General features: G+C 54.4%; 6 protein-coding genes across 6 annotated transcripts; 4 read left to right on the plus strand and 2 right to left on the minus strand.

The window, feature by feature from the left end:
* Nucleotides 1-362: 362 nt before the first annotated feature.
* PG998_008622 (chromatin assembly-1 protein) lies at nt 363-2,413 on the plus strand (the record flags this gene model as incomplete). The annotated part of the gene is made up of 3 exons (XM_066875438.1): nt 363-525; nt 580-1,929; nt 1,986-2,413. The coding sequence occupies 3 exons, from the start codon at nt 363-365 to the stop codon at nt 2,411-2,413; spliced, it is 1,941 nt and encodes a 646-aa protein (XP_066731383.1).
* Nucleotides 2,414-3,737: 1,324 nt separating this feature from the next.
* PG998_008623 (translation initiation factor eif4e3 protein) lies at nt 3,738-4,907 on the minus strand (the record flags this gene model as incomplete). Its single annotated transcript, XM_066875439.1, has 3 exons — nt 3,738-3,930; nt 3,991-4,788; nt 4,864-4,907. 3 exons carry the CDS (start codon nt 4,905-4,907, stop codon nt 3,738-3,740), a joined length of 1,035 nt encoding a protein of 344 aa, XP_066731384.1.
* Nucleotides 4,908-8,421: 3,514 nt separating this feature from the next.
* On the minus strand, nt 8,422-8,817 carry PG998_008624 (uncharacterized protein; the record flags this gene model as incomplete). Its single annotated transcript, XM_066875440.1, has 1 exon — nt 8,422-8,817. The coding sequence occupies one exon, from the start codon at nt 8,815-8,817 to the stop codon at nt 8,422-8,424; it is 396 nt and encodes a 131-aa protein (XP_066731385.1).
* Nucleotides 8,818-9,319: 502 nt separating this feature from the next.
* PG998_008625 (alkaline-phosphatase-like protein) lies at nt 9,320-11,071 on the plus strand (the record flags this gene model as incomplete). The annotated part of the gene is made up of 3 exons (XM_066875441.1): nt 9,320-9,662; nt 9,818-10,113; nt 10,169-11,071. 3 exons carry the CDS (start codon nt 9,320-9,322, stop codon nt 11,069-11,071), a joined length of 1,542 nt encoding a protein of 513 aa, XP_066731386.1.
* Nucleotides 11,072-11,800: 729 nt separating this feature from the next.
* On the plus strand, nt 11,801-13,507 carry PG998_008626 (general substrate transporter; the record flags this gene model as incomplete). The annotated part of the gene is made up of 3 exons (XM_066875442.1): nt 11,801-12,623; nt 12,700-12,901; nt 12,970-13,507. The coding sequence occupies 3 exons, from the start codon at nt 11,801-11,803 to the stop codon at nt 13,505-13,507; spliced, it is 1,563 nt and encodes a 520-aa protein (XP_066731387.1).
* Nucleotides 13,508-14,108: 601 nt separating this feature from the next.
* On the plus strand, nt 14,109-14,414 carry PG998_008627 (uncharacterized protein; the record flags this gene model as incomplete). The annotated part of the gene is made up of 1 exon (XM_066875443.1): nt 14,109-14,414. One exon carries the CDS (start codon nt 14,109-14,111, stop codon nt 14,412-14,414), a length of 306 nt encoding a protein of 101 aa, XP_066731388.1.
* Between the last annotated feature and the right edge of the window lie 505 nt (nt 14,415-14,919).

The following is a 14,919-nucleotide window of genomic DNA, read 5'->3' on the forward strand; positions in this document are numbered from 1 at the left end:
TTTCGCGTTCGGGTCACTTCCCTGTCATCAATCAACCAATCTAAGCCTGGACTCTTGTAATGTGCCCATTGTACGAGTAACTTCCCCGACTCCATCCCCATTGAAGCGCCGTTATTCCAACCCTGGTTTCCCGCTTAGATTTTCCAGCAAAGACACCTTCCACTGCCGTCAGCCACGATAACGAGAGATCGAACGTACAGCAATACGCCGTGAACGACTCGCCCGCCCCCTCGATCCACGCCCAAGCGACTGCCCACCGTCCAGCGCCTACTTGCTTGCCCGGATGGTCTGACTTGGTCCTCCAAGGCTTCTCAATTCACTCTGGAGGCGGGAATTCGCGCTCCGTTGTGACGACTGGTTCAATGCCGCTATTTGATATGTCACCCAACATCCAGGAGACGGAAGCTGCCTCCAGAAAGCGCAGCCACGACGAGTATGCCGAGGGCGCTGTCAAGATGGATGTTGACGCCTCAGTCACGCCTCGCAAGGAACCGGTGATATCTGCCTCAGTCGACGAGGCTGACCGTAAGTCCTTCCCCCGCGAGAAACCACCACTGCGTCCCCCCTTCTAATGCCCAGTCCCCGCTTCTACAGAACTGCCCAACACTGCTTTATCAAGCCCGCTCTCGTCTCCGCCTACGAGTAGCAGTCCTCCCGCTAACACTGACGGAGGGTCCAATACGTCTCCTCACAACTCTCCATCCCCGAAACAAAATCCCACACCTGCGGCCATGGCACCCTCTACGCTAGGCGCCAACAAAGCCGCATCGTCATCGACGGCCAAAGCCTCCGCTGCCACCAGTGCGCCCGCCAAGAAGAAGAGAACACCTGCCGAGGTTCAAGCGGATAGAGTCCGTGAAGAGCAAGAGCGGGCTGCGAAGCGCCAGAGAAAGGAGGAGGAGAAAGCCGAAAAGGACAAGCTAAAGGAGGAGGAAAAGGCCGAGAAGGAGAAGGCAAGGCTCGCCCGAGAGGCCGCCAAGAAGGAGAAGGAGGCGGAGAAGGAAGCACAGCGCAAGAAGAAGCAGGATGAGGAAGACAAGAAGAAGGCCGAGGAAGAGAAGAAACGACGACAGCAGCCCACCCTCTCAATGATGTTCGGGAAGAAGCCCAAAGCCGAAGGACCTTCGACACCAGTCAAACAATCAATCGTCAAACCAGAGCCCTCCCCCGCCGCGCAGTCGAGCCCGGTGGTGGCCAAATCAAAACCCCAAAAGATCCCGTACGAGCGAATGTTCCAACCTTTTTTCGTCAAATCTGGCATGACCCTCGCGCAACCAAGCTTTGCTCAGATGACAAGCGAAACGGTAACAACAAAGTCCAAGATTCTTGACGAATACGTCTACGGTCAGCGCAGCGCAGAGAACGTCAAGCCCTTTGACGCTGTTCGAACATTTGCCCTCAGCGGCCTTTCCTCTGAGCGCGGCATCATCCACCCTAGCGTGAAGAAGATCATGGCAGAATTACTTGGTGATCCCATCGAGAGCTCGGACCGAACCGAGACGCAACAGGCACGCTTTAGCGAGGTACAGAAGCAGCTGAACAGAATACCCGTTAAGTTAGTGTCATTCTACGAAGACGTCCGGCCGGCCTATGTCGGAACTGTCACCTCATTCAGCCCTGGAGAGCTACGTAAACTTGCGCGCCGGCCCACGCGCCGAGGTTTGGTCAAGGTCAACTACGAATACGACTCGGAAGCTGAATGGGAAGAGGAGGAAGGAGAGGATCTAGACGATGTGGACGATGATGAAGAGGGCGATGAGGGCGATGACGAGATGGCCGACTTCCTGGACGACGCCGATGATGCTGTTGCCGTACGGACATCGCATCTGCCGGAGGAGGAGCCGAAGAGTACAGGCATTTGCTTCGAGAACCGACAGCGAGCTGGTCCTTGTCCGACTGTATACAAGTTCCGCATGGAGTTTCTACTTGGTAAGTGCACAATTAACATCTTCCATCTTACAAGACACACTCGCTAATCTTACTAGACTCCCTACCCCACCACCACAGCATCGATCCCTTTGCGACAGACTACTGGGAACAACCCAAATCCACCAAAGTCGAGGCCCTCCCGTCCACAGTCGCTGTGCGCTCGTCTCCCTTCGACAAGAACTCGGGAGCAGCAGCAGCAGCAGCAGCGGGCAAGGCGATGCCCCCGCCGCCGAACCCATCGGCTGTCGACCCCAAGGACATGGTCCCGCCCGCCGAAATGGACAGCTTCAAGCGTGCTATCATTAGTGACGATATCAGCATGCTGACCAAGGTGTCCATGATCGACATGCTGTCGAAGCGCTTCAAGTCTTGTACAAAAGCACAGGTCCGGGCCACGTTGGAGATAGTGGCTCACCGCGCCCCGAGGTCTGGCGGCAAGAAGTCCGAGAGGTATTGGCAGCTGCTGCCGGAACATGCTCTGTGAGGAAGTGCTCCTCGAGATTCTACGCATGGACGGACCAATTTGCTCCTCCGGCAAATTATGTTGGGACAAGCGAATCACCTGCCTGTCTATAGAGCTGGAGACCAGCGGCGTTTAATCAGTTTTATAGATCTCTGATGATGAGCCTGGGAACGCCCTCACGGGCTTGCTTGCTTGCTTGCTTGCTGCTTGTATGATTGATTGTCAGAAACAAGTCTGCAGCGAGCAAAAGCAAACAGACAGCCAGACAGCCAGCCAGACAATCCCTCTTTTTGATTTGAGCGACCAGAAAAAAGAACACGAGCCAGCTCGAGGGGGACCCGGCGTTGAAGGAGTTTCTTTCGAAGGGGGGATTTGGTTTGGTTTGGGGGAAGGGGAGGGAGGCAAAAAGACAGGCATACACAACACAGATGATGTACTGTACTGGCTGGCTGGTTTTTACTACTCTCTACATTTTCTGCGTGTGTGTGTGTTGTGGGGGTTTGTTTCCATCGCAATCGCAGGCAGGCATGATGATCATGGACATAGATGAAACGTTTCTTGCGGCTTGGGCTTCGGCTTACTTACTGTTTTTTTTAATAGTCGGCCGCCCCCAAAATAATGTACGATACCCATTTTTGGAGTTTCCTGCAAGGCAAACGAAAGATTCAGTACATACTTCTTATACATATGAATCGTGACAAGGAGCTAGCTAGCTGTCCAGCGAAGTCTGTGCCGTGCCTTTACATGTGTAGATAGAGTTTGGGACGTCTCCCATATAAGAGCGACTAACTGCTAGCACGAGACTCTGCGATCCATATACTACGATACATCTGAAGAACGCACTATACCTCGCACCAGTAGCCCAAGTCATGTCGTTCATGGCAGGCTACTTAAAGTGACCACACAGAGCTGGGCTTATTTTGTTATTATTCAGCCAAGCTTCGCAGCTCGGAACGGATGGCGCTAGACAATCGACGGCGGTTTCTCATCGCCTACTCTCCCCACGGCGATGAGCGTGGTTGCGCAGACGGCCTCTCTCAGCCCCGGACACACACACAACGCCCAACCCATATGCCCTTCCCTTCTTTCAGGGGACGAAATGCTTCATAGTGTACAGATAAGACATACAAGAAGTACCAAGCGCCAATTAAACCCTGCCTGCTGCTGCTCAACGCTAGACTCAGCATCCAACCATGCGTGCAATCAAATCATCGTCGTCAAACGTCATGACTAAACATTCATCAGGGGTTTTACCTCGTGGCTGGCCCCCTCATTCCAGGTCGACTCCCCCGTTGTCCAATGCACTTCGCCACGTCGTCTGGTGGTATCTAAGCTGCGAGACATGCTAGGCCTGCCTGCTCGCCCCGGTACGCTTGTTGTCATTGTTGTTATTGTTGTTGTTGTTATTGTGGTGATTGTTGGCGGCTTTCTCGCGGCGCTGCTCGTCGATCTGCGCACGCTGCGTCATGCTGTCCGTGTGGCTCTTGAACTCGATGATGGTGTTCGAGGGGCACTTAAGCCACGACTTCAGCATATCCCTGCAATCAATTAGTTAGAAGTCGAGTCTCGAAACGCACGGGGGAGCATTGTGCACATACCGGACCTTGAGGACGATGCTATCGGTGCCGGAGGTCCAGATGCTGAGTATGTCCTCGCCGTTGCGCACACTCAGGACCATGCCGTTGATAGCGTTGTTCATCTCGTCGCTGCCGTCCGAAAGCGCGTCGCCGATCAGGGCCATCATGGTTTCCGTCCAGTACAAATCCGCGATGCCCTTCTTCATCCGTAGTGTCCACTTGCCACCCTCCTTATTCTCGTCGTCCTCCCATATCGGACGAACCCCCTCTTTAAAGAAGTGGTAGTCCGTTACTACCGGCAGCTCCGAGGGTCTCTTCAGGTGTCTGTGAACGGTCCAGAACTCCTCCAACGTCGCCACCCTGGCCATGGGATGCAGCGTCTTGTCGTAGTCCACTCGGCCGTTCGCCTTGCTTATTGGCGGACGGGTCCAGAAGATCCACGTGTGTCGTAGAGGGTGGGACGGTCCGGGTCCCATTCTTCCCGAGGCCGACCGCAGTGCTTCTGACGAGGTCTTCTCCGTGGCGGGCGTCTTTTTACCGCTGCCGATAGAGCCCATAGCCATCTCGAAAGGGTTGCCAGGCGTCTTAGGCGTCTTGCCGACAGCACCAAACGATGCAAAGGCACCGGATCCCAAGCCGAACGCACTAGAGCCTCCGCCGGTTGGAGAAGCTAGCCCGCTGCCGGGAGTTGTTGCCGAGAAGGGATTGGGCTTTCCATGAGACGAGGTCGGCCCGCCGTTGCGACGGGCGGCGGACAGGGACGAGAAGTCCCGGGCGGCGGAATCGGTCTGGCTCGTCGAAAGAGATAGGTTACTGGTGCTGGAAACCGCCCAAGTCAGCCAACAGAGCGCGGGAACCGATTTTCGCCGACAGGATGTTTGGAATTCCACTTACTTGGGGCGGCGGTTCCAGATGGACGAGGAGTTCTTGTTATCCATGGGGAAAAGTGGTGAAGGCGGGCGTGAAAAGCGGTTTGATTTGTAGTGAATCCAACTCGTCCCCCAAAGCGTAAAAACCTATCTTTCGAACTAATTCAACCTCGCAATACTAATTGAGGGCGTCGTCGGCCGGAGAGCGAGATGCAGCGCGGTAGCTCGGGGCGGGCTGGCAGTGGCCGTGACGATGGTCTCGTTCGCAAAGGGTATTTTTTTTCGCCAAGGGCCTTGGGAGGTACGTATGCAAGGGTGGTGGTGACGGAGGGTGTGTAGGCGCGCACGGTGGGATGATGTCAGGCAGAGAGGGATGGGCAGGTGGCTAGACGGGATGGATTGGGGATGGTAGCTGGGTATAAGAAGATATTGGGTATCGATACGTGATGTAGTGCGGTCGTTGCAAGTGGTTTGTGGTTGTCTTGGAGTGGTGGTGAATGCTTTGGCTGGAGAAAAATGATGGTTCGATCTGGAGATTTTGCTTGAGAAACGTTAGGGAGGGCAGGTTAGTGTGGAAGGTTAAGGTAGGTCACCAGTTTGCAGTCTGCCAGTCTTGTGGTTTGTGTACTTTCCCGGTTACAGTCAGTCTCTCTGGCGCTGGCAAGTCCCGGGCCAGCCAAAAATACGACGAATTCTCTCTCGCTCTCAATCCCGCTCGCTGTCTCCCCCATCAATCTTCAACTCAATGCCCATGATCCTTCTTTCAATTAATGCTAGACAAAGCGAACACGTTCATTGGGCTACATTTCGCCTCGATGCCGTGCAGGTAAGCGCAAAGTATCCTAGGCCTTGCACTACAGCCCAAGACATAAGCAGCCCGCGTCCGGCAGTGTAGCGTAACCCCCCCCAAGATTGATCGAAACCCAGAGCCCAACCTTAACTAAAAACAAGAGGCTCACGGCTCGTATCAGCCTCCTTGCTTCTCTGCCTTTGTGGGGAGAAACAGCCCACTTGCCACTCTTGGTCCCTGGAAACTCGACCTTGCCTGCAGCCGTTGTGTGTCACAACGAGGCTGACGGCCGAGCTGGCCCAAATTGAATTGACAGCTTTTTTTCTTCCTATTAGCAGCAGCCCCTCTATGCGCAGCCCAAGAAGCAGAGAAAAAAAATCTACTAGCCGGCAAATCCATGGTTAATCCCCACCCAAGGTCCCCATCGTGGCCTACAAATTCTTTGCTGCGCGACCCTTCGCCTTGCTTTCTCTTTTCCTCTTCTTCTTTATGCAAGACCACCAACTCAAATCATCGACAGCCTGCCTAGTTACTTTTCCCACGCGGCTGCCGATTCCGATGTGTGTGTCGAGATTGACCTTTGAGCCTTTGCTTAAAACCATCATCACGAGGGCCCCTCGCGGCGCTTCCATGATGCGATGATGACCTACTGCAATACCGGACATTCCATCCCAATTCTGATATCATATGTGTAGCTGCGCCTACTCACGCTTAAGCAGTGTGTAATAAAGTAGGCGACGCGAGTAAGTTGCGAGTTTTTTCTTCTCTCCTACTGTAGATGGCGGTGATGATACTGTGCTTTCTGGTAATCCGAGCTGCTCAGCCAGCAGCATTCTCAATGGGAGTGTTTAGCGAGGTTGATCCTGTGGAGTTTGGCAATATCTGAGCTAAGACGGTGCTTTTATTTGGATTGGCTCATTCTCAGCGCAAGAGCTGATCTCGGTCTTTTCCGTGTAGGGTTTTACTAGCTACAGTGCAGATTGACGCCGTCGTGGGTTTTCGCATCGTTCTACTCTAACTGGTCTGCCCGTCTACTGGTTTTGTCATGAATGGCAGCAGCGCAGGTCTTCAAGTTGTTGCATCATTAGGACCTTGTCGTAGCCAGCACCTCAGTATCCTCCTACCAGTCACTACTCTTGATCAATTGAAAATGCATTCATTATAATACTGTAAACTCACATGATTGCATGCTGTCTCCGTTTTTGCGTAATTGATACGGGCACGGCTACTGTAGCAGCAGCCGCAGCCCACACCTGACAAGCGCCACGGCTGAGCTGTTATGGTCAGCGCCGCCGGCCACCGTGTAGAGCACATCCGGATCGGCACCGTTGAGGGCGGTGACGCCAAGCTGCAGCCGCCGTTTGGATCGTCGCGTCAGACGGCACCCGGCCCAGAGTGTCGGCCAAGGCGTGTCCGACCCACATCGTCAGCGTGGACGCGGCCGTCAGCTGTGATCGTAGCGGGGACCGTCCCAGAACCTTTCTTGTGAAAGACTAGAAGTCTGTGAGGTTAAGGTAAAGTTGGCTGGTCAGCATAGCTTGGCATTTGGCGCCTTGGCAATTGATAGCACCCACGCCGGTCCTGGCCGCTGCCACTGCCGCTCATCGGTTCTATCTGGGCCACCTGCCATGCGACATTTCCCACCGTCGTGTGGACGTGAAACGCCAACATCAGGGGAAGTTCAAGATCAAGAATGCCAGGACGGTCTCGCCGGCGTCAGCCTGAGAGCTGACATTAGGTTGCCAGCCGCTGAACGATGCCTTGCCATCGGGACAGTTGAAGGCATGTAGCCGATTCTAAAAGTGGCCAGCCGGCGTCGAATCCCCCTTAAAAATGTCCCAAAGATCCCAATACTCGGAATCCACCCTTGAAACTGCAGTTTAGGAAGTACACAGCGACGCCGGGTAGGGAACCTCCGAGTAGAACACTCCTAATCTTCTGCAGCTCATTCTGAGAAGAGGGTCAGCCGGAGAGCATTGGTCGGGAGTCTAATGGTAAAGCTGAGCGCCCTGGCCCCACGACCAGTCGGCACTGATCTAGAAGGAACTTTTTGGCCAGGTAGGAAGTCCAGGGAGTCGAAACCATGTCATCCGACGTTGCCCGACACAATTGTGTCAGTCAGGGGGCTCGGTCGTGTCGACGGCTTCCGGACTTAACTGGACAAGACAACACTGTTCGTCGCCTGCTGACTCTTGTTTAATTGTGCCGGCGTTGGCTTGTGAAGGTGGTGCCTTAGGTTTTCATGGCAGTTATGCCTGATCGTTGCTGGTTGCCAGGCGGTTCGGGTTGTGGTGGTGGTACACCTCGTCAGTCGCAGTGTTTTAGGTTCCCCCCTTTCCTGGACGGCCAAGATTGCCAGCAACCTTATCGGCAAGAGAGAATCTCTCTTCCACTTACTTGCCCGCGCTTCATATAGAGCTTTAATACATTGATTCTTGACCGGGCAGGTGTAGCCTAGCGGTAATATCATTAGAATATCCTTAAAGGCAAGAGGGTTCGAGTCCCTCTGCGGTCACTTATTCAATTCCCTCCCTGGGCCTACTTATCTTTTGCCTTTTGTCCCTTTTCATCTTCTTTTCCTTTTGCTTCTTCAAATGTTGGCATGATTTTGTCAACAACGAATATCGTCGAAAGTGGGAGACATACCTATTCCTACAAAACTAACTCACCGGGGAACAACCTAGGGACCTAGGCCAATAAAGCTCCACTGAGGTGCCCAATGTTATTTGAGTAGTTAGGTGTTTGTCGTATATCTTCAGCGTCGAGCGAGAGAGAGGAGTAATTTAACTAAGGTTATTCAGTAACATCGGGATACATACTCCGGTCATCCTCCCCCTCCCCTGCGCGATATCGCATATCACGCTGCCAAGCCCGAAGATGTCGATGGCGCGGGGGGCTCAATCTAGGCAGAGAGGAAGGCTTGGAGCTTGCTGAAGAGCAGCTGCCGTACCAGCCGACACTGCTTTGGCGGTCCAACTCGTCCGTGATCTTGGCAGTGGCCGTCGCGGTAGTGAACTGGTCTAGGGCTATCAAGACGACGACCACGGTTAAAGGGAGGCGAAGATGGTCGCGAGCTCGAGGCCTGTCAGGTAGGCGGTCTTCTCCTCTTGCTGGCTGTGATGGTAGGAATCTAGCAATCCTTTCGTTGGCTGACGTCGGGTGGCTGTTGTCGTGCGGTGATTGGTCCATGATGGGCAGCGGTCGAGTTAAAGAAGGCGGCTCTGCAGGGACGGTATCGACGTTGAGCTAGCAAAGGCACTAAACATGCCACGACGTGGGAGCAAGGTTAAAGTTCGAAACTTGTTGTATCCAAAACACCGCCAGAAAGGGGTTATGGGATGGTAGAATATCCGTCTTATCAGATTATCATATCCACCATCTACTGCGTGCGCTCCAAGTCCGATAACAATGTGAGGGGCTTGTCCCTTTCGATCTTTGCAAGGCATGCCGATCTCGCCTTGTGAATGTCGTGGATGATCGTATGGCAATGCCTTATTTTAGTGCCAGGTCTTCCCTGCCCCTCCCTGATCCCCCTGTCCTCCCCCGTTCTTCCCCGCGCCGCCGCCCCGCCTCTACCAGACGAGAAAATACCCGAGTTACCGACCTGTATAAGTAGGAGCCACCCATTTACGACACACCATGGCCATTTCATTGAGCCTGGCAACAAAACCCATTGAGCTCGGAAGCCATCATGTCGTCGCCTGTTGCAACAGAGAAACGCCCGAATTTTCTTGTCATTGTGGCAGATGATTTGGGCTACAGTGATACCGGCCCGTTTGGGTCCGAGATCCGCACGCCCGCCCTCGATCGTCTCGCCGAGTCCGGCGTCCGATTGACCAACTTCCATACCGCGTCGGCGTGCTCGCCCACCCGGTCCATGTTATTCTCAGGGACCGACAACCATATCGCGGGCCTCGGTCAGATGTCCGAGCACATGAGGAAGTTCGGAAATGATCAGTACAAGGGGCGACCAGGCTATGAAGGTTATCTCAACTTCCGCGTTGCCGCCCTGTCTGAAATCCTCCAAGATGCCGGTTACTCCACCATCATGTCTGGGAAATGGTATGGAAGAATACCCCAGCTGTTTTCGTCTTAACGGAACATCTGCTAACGACAGAGCAGGCACCTTGGGCTGACGAAGGAGACGTGCCCCCAGGCTAGGGGCTTCGACAAGTCTTACGTTTTTTAGCCGGCTGCGGAAATCACTTCAACTACGAGCCGCAACTCGAAGACCCCTCGCACGGCATATTCGCCCCCATGAACGCCGGGAAGTTCTGGATGCGAGACGATGCCACGCTCGACAGGACGAATCCCGCTCACGTGCCATCGGACTTTTACTCCACCACGACATTCACCGACGAGTTGATTAGCTATCTGGAGGGTAGAGAGAAGAAAGACCAGCCGTTCTTTGCCTATCTCCCCTTTACTGCCCCGCATTGGCCTCTCCAAGCGCCCAAGGAAATCATCGACAAGTATAAAGGGAATGTATGACGAGGGCCCGCACGCCCTCCGGAGTAAAAGACTCGAATCCCTTATCAAGATGGGCCTCGTGAAGCCTGACGTTGAGCCCGCCCCAATGGCAAAGACGTTCTGGGACGATTTAACCCAAGAAGAGCGTGCCGAGTCAGCCAGGAAAATGGAGGTCTTCGCGGCCATGGTCGACTTGATCGATTCCAACATCGGCCGGGTCATTTCCCATCTGGAAGAGACTGGAGAACTCGATAACACGTTTATCCTCTTCATGTCGGACAACGGCGCCGAGGGTGCCATGCTGGAAGCCATCCCGATCATGGGCGGGGCTAGTTCGGTCAGTAAGATCATTGGCAAGTATTACAACAACAGCATGGACAATATTGGTGCCGCCGATTCATACGTCTGGTATGGCCCGGAGTGGGCATCAGCGTCGATGGCACCATCCAGGGGCTTCAAGACCTGGATTACCGAAGGAGGAATCCGGTGTCCTTGCGTAGTCCGTTATCCCCCCTTGGCGGGAGCCGGCGGACTGGCTGGGGGTTCTGTAACAAATTCGTTTGCCACGGTCATGGACATACTCCCAACGGTTCTGGACCTGGCTGGAGTTCAGCACCCCGGCAAGGCCTTCCGAGGCAGAGAGGTTGTTCCCGTGCGGGGATCAAGCTGGGTCCCACATCTGACCAGCAAGAAAGCCGGCTTCCACGACGAGGAGCAAGAGATCACGGGTTGGGAGCTGTTCGGCTTGCGAGCCATCCGAAAGGGCCCCTGGAAAGCTCTGTATATGACGGCTCCGCGAGGCAAGGACGCTTGGGAACTGTACAATCTCGCGACGGACCCGGGCGAGGTTCACGACTTGGCCGAGAAAGAGCCTGCGAAGTTGGAAGAGCTTGTGAAGCACTGGGAGACGTACTATGCCGAAACGGGAATGTTCGACCCAGATCATGAGTTCCCCATGGTCAAATATGCGTAAACTCTCTGTGGGATTCATCCCTTGGTCGTAGATCAAAGCCAGTCTAGTACTAAAGAGACACGATTTGGCAAGGACCAGAAAAGGGGCATGCTACAATATTCTGTCCTACAAGTAGAGCGCTGGCGAAACTTTGCCTGCACGCAAATCATGTGCCCCCGTGCCTCGCTGGATGGTTGCCATGTATAATTGTCTTCGCATAGTTCCGAACAGCTTTCTGGGCGCAGATTTACGCCCGATGATACAAGGGTCCTCTTGCTGGACCCCGCCCCTGTCCCTGAGCTGGGCCACTAGTAAGACAAAGGGCGCTATGGCAGCATCCAAAGGCGGAATGATGTGCTCAAAAGCAGGCCACCTGAGCAACGTCTCCGCACGCGTATACTACACTACCATTTCAGTATTACGGTGCAAATGTGTCAAAGCCGGAGATATCCCGGCGAAGGGGAACCGCGAGGAGGTGCGAGGAGATGTGTCTGTTAAATACCGTACCTTAGCATCTCCAACGCCCTCCTCCCTGGGGTATGGGTGCATGCGGGGTACAGGGCATTACGGGGTTTGTCGCTCGTGCCTTGCTGGCACCTGGATGCGACTAAGACAATCCCTGATAGTGGTTGTACTATATAAACAAAAGGTCATTCATCTCAGCGCTCATATGCACCCAGAAAGCTTCAGTTGACCCTCGCCTCGTCACCATTGGAAGGCAGTAACAGACCAGCCTCCACATCGCCAACCATGTCGTCCAATCCCGCGCCCGGCTATCACGGCATCGTCCACCGGCTCGCCTCCTCCTTCAACTTCCGCCTGGCGTACTCGTGCGGCCTCATCACCCTGTCGCAGCTCAACTTCGGCATGGACCAAGGCGCCTTTGCCAACACGCAGGCCATGCCCGCCTTCGTCCGCAAGTTCGGCGTCCACGACGCCCGCACCGGCGGACACAAGCTCGAGCCGTACTTCCTGTCGCTGCTGAACAGCCTGCCGTACATCGGCTTCGCCTTTGGCCTCGTGCTGGGCAACGCCATCAGCGCCATGTGGGGCCGCCGCCGGTGCTTCCTCGTCATGACCGCGTGGGCCATCACGGGGGCCACCATCCTGGTCAGCTCGCGGAACCGGTGGCAGATGATGGCCGGCCGCATCGTCGCCACCGTGTACATCGGCATGGAGCTGGCCGTGGTGCCGGTGCTGCAGTCCGAGCTGGTGCCCGGCCCGGTCCGCGGGTTCGTCGTCGCCACCTACCAGTCCAGCCTGCTGTGCGGACAGCTGATCCAGGCCCTGGTGTGTCGCGGCACCAGCACGCTGGAAGGCGACCAATCGTGGCTCATCCCCTTTGGCCTGCTGTTTGTCGTGCCCGTACTGCTGCTCTGCGGCGTCTGGTACCTTCCCGAGTCTCCGCGCTGGCTCCTGCAGAAAGACAGACCGGAGGAGGCAATGGCCAATCTGCGGTTGTTGAGAGAGGGCCGCTTCAGCGACGCCGAGATCGAGAGCGAGTTCGAGAGATACAAGGCCACCATCAACGATACTGTCGAGCAGGGGCGCTTTAGAGAGATCTTCGAAGGCCGTAGGTTCCCGGCAGGCGCTGTATTCCGTTTCCTGTGGCACTGTCTAGAATCGAACACTAACTGTAGGCATGGCAGTCAATCTCAAGCGAACATTGATCGTCATTGGAACAAACATTTTTCTGCAATTGACGGGCCAGAACTTTGCATCAATATATGGGACGTACTTCATCGGAAGCATTGGCGTTGTTAACCCATTCACCATGACAAGCATAAACACGTCTGTCAACATCTTCATGACACTCGTGACACAGTGTCTCACAGACAGGGTCGGCAGAATGTGAGTAGTGCCATTATATTGCGAATTCCATGTGATTTCGGCAAATCATTTGCTGACTTTCTATGCAGACCGCTTATGCTTGCTGGCGCCACGATCCAGACGGGCGCGCTCTTCACCATGGGAGGACTGGGAACAAATTCGGATCCATCATTCTCCATCAAAATGGGTATCGTGATCATGGTGACGATATTCGGCATAGGCTTCCAGCTCGGCTGGGCGCCGCTCTCTCACGTCATCGCCGCCGAGGTGCCAACGCAGCGGCTGCGAGACAAAACCTATGCCGTAGGGTCGGTTTTCAACATTGCGCTACAATTCCTCATCTCTTTCAGCATCCCGTACCTTATCAATGTCGAGTACGTCGGTCTCGGAAGTAAGGTCGGGTTCATATTTGGCTCGGCGGCGTTCGGTGCCGCCTTGTTCACCTGGTTCTGCATACCAGAGTGCAGCGGCAGGACTCTCGAGGAGATCGACCAGCTTTTCCTGCGACGCACGCCGATCCGCCAATTCAAAGAGGCCGGGAGACTTCTCCATGAAGAAGCCATGGCGGAGGAGGCCCTCGAAGTTATGGAGGAACCCTATAAGAGCAGCCATAAAGGTATCCCCTGAAAAGGTAGACGACGGCCGCTACTGGCAATGTATGGTCATGTAAGACTAGCAGGCACGGCGGTTACGACAGTAAAATGAAGATAGGACTGACGCAAACTCTTGCTTTGTCAACCTACAAGTATCTTTTGGGGTATGTCATCATGTTCTTGTAGCGCAGCTCCGTTCTCTCGCCATACCACTTGGCCGTGTGCTACCCTAGAAGCATAAAGGAAGGAAGGAAAGTAGCACTGGTAGCTAGTGTTAAGCAGCGGTGCCTGCCCTTGCCCCCTTCTGTGGCATTTGATCAATGTGTCACTTTCAATGACAGGAAGTGGCGCTGCACATACTGGATGAAAAACCTAGGTCCGCAAAAGGGCTTGAAGTAATTTGGAAGGTGCCTCTAGTGGACGTGGAAAGAATAGCCAAGTTCTGGGCAGAACTGTGGACAAAGAACGTAGAAGTACATTTTATTTCCTGAGCCTGGAGAAAAGGACGGAAAGATAGCAAATCATCATCGTCGATCTCTCCCAGCAAACGAACAACCAAACAACCAAACTTCCACCTCCCATTCACCATCTCGCCCCCGAAGCTCAAGCCTCCCACCACTGCAACCACCATCACCATGAGACCCAAAACCATCCTCGTCCTCCTCGCAGGCCTGATGGCCTCGTCCGCCTCGGCCTGCAAGTGCCAAAAGGACGGCGTCAATGACGGCTTCGCCACCCAAAACTGCTGCACCGAGGCCGGCGGCCAGAGCATCGGCGAGGACTGCCCAGCCAACAGCATCAGCGAGCAGCTTGGCAAGTTTGCGGAATGCTGCGCCACCTTCATGAGAGAGTCTGACTGTCCCTGTCCCAATGGCTGCCCCAAGGACGATGAGCTGCTGCAGGCCGAGCCGAGCGCAACGCCCCGGGAATGGAACGCCTGAACGACACACTGAGCTGTTCTCCGCCCTCACGACCACGACCCATAGGGGAGACGCAATGCAGGAGGAAATGATAGGGAATTAAGTTTGTGATAGCCCCATTGTCTCCGAGACCCGCAACCCCTTGGGAGGACGCACTTGTTGGGTGCAGGGCGAAACAAGTTTGAGGTCATTCATGCATTCCACGATCGGTACAGCAGTCACTCTACGGAATAGCAAGGAATAACACAATGGAACTTGTGTCAAGTTTGCCTCATACTTATCCTTTGAACATTGAACCGTGATCAAGGCCTTTCTACACTCATTCAAGGTTTTAATGTCCAATTTGAGCGCATGAATGAGAAGGGAAGAACATTACAAGTAGGTCCTGTTTGGAAGTGCTATTTAATTAAGCCATGTAAAAGTTGATCCCGCCCCTTTCCGATGACGCAGATGTGCCATGATATCAGTTTCATTATTACATAGTAGACAATTCGTATAGCCCTGTTCGTTAAGACATTGGGTCTCT

Source organism: Apiospora kogelbergensis (assembly GCF_038363985.1).
Source record: "Apiospora kogelbergensis strain CBS 113332 chromosome Unknown utg000005l_segment0_segment0, whole genome shotgun sequence".
Classification (NCBI taxonomy): Eukaryota; Fungi; Ascomycota; class Sordariomycetes; order Amphisphaeriales; family Apiosporaceae; genus Apiospora; species Apiospora kogelbergensis.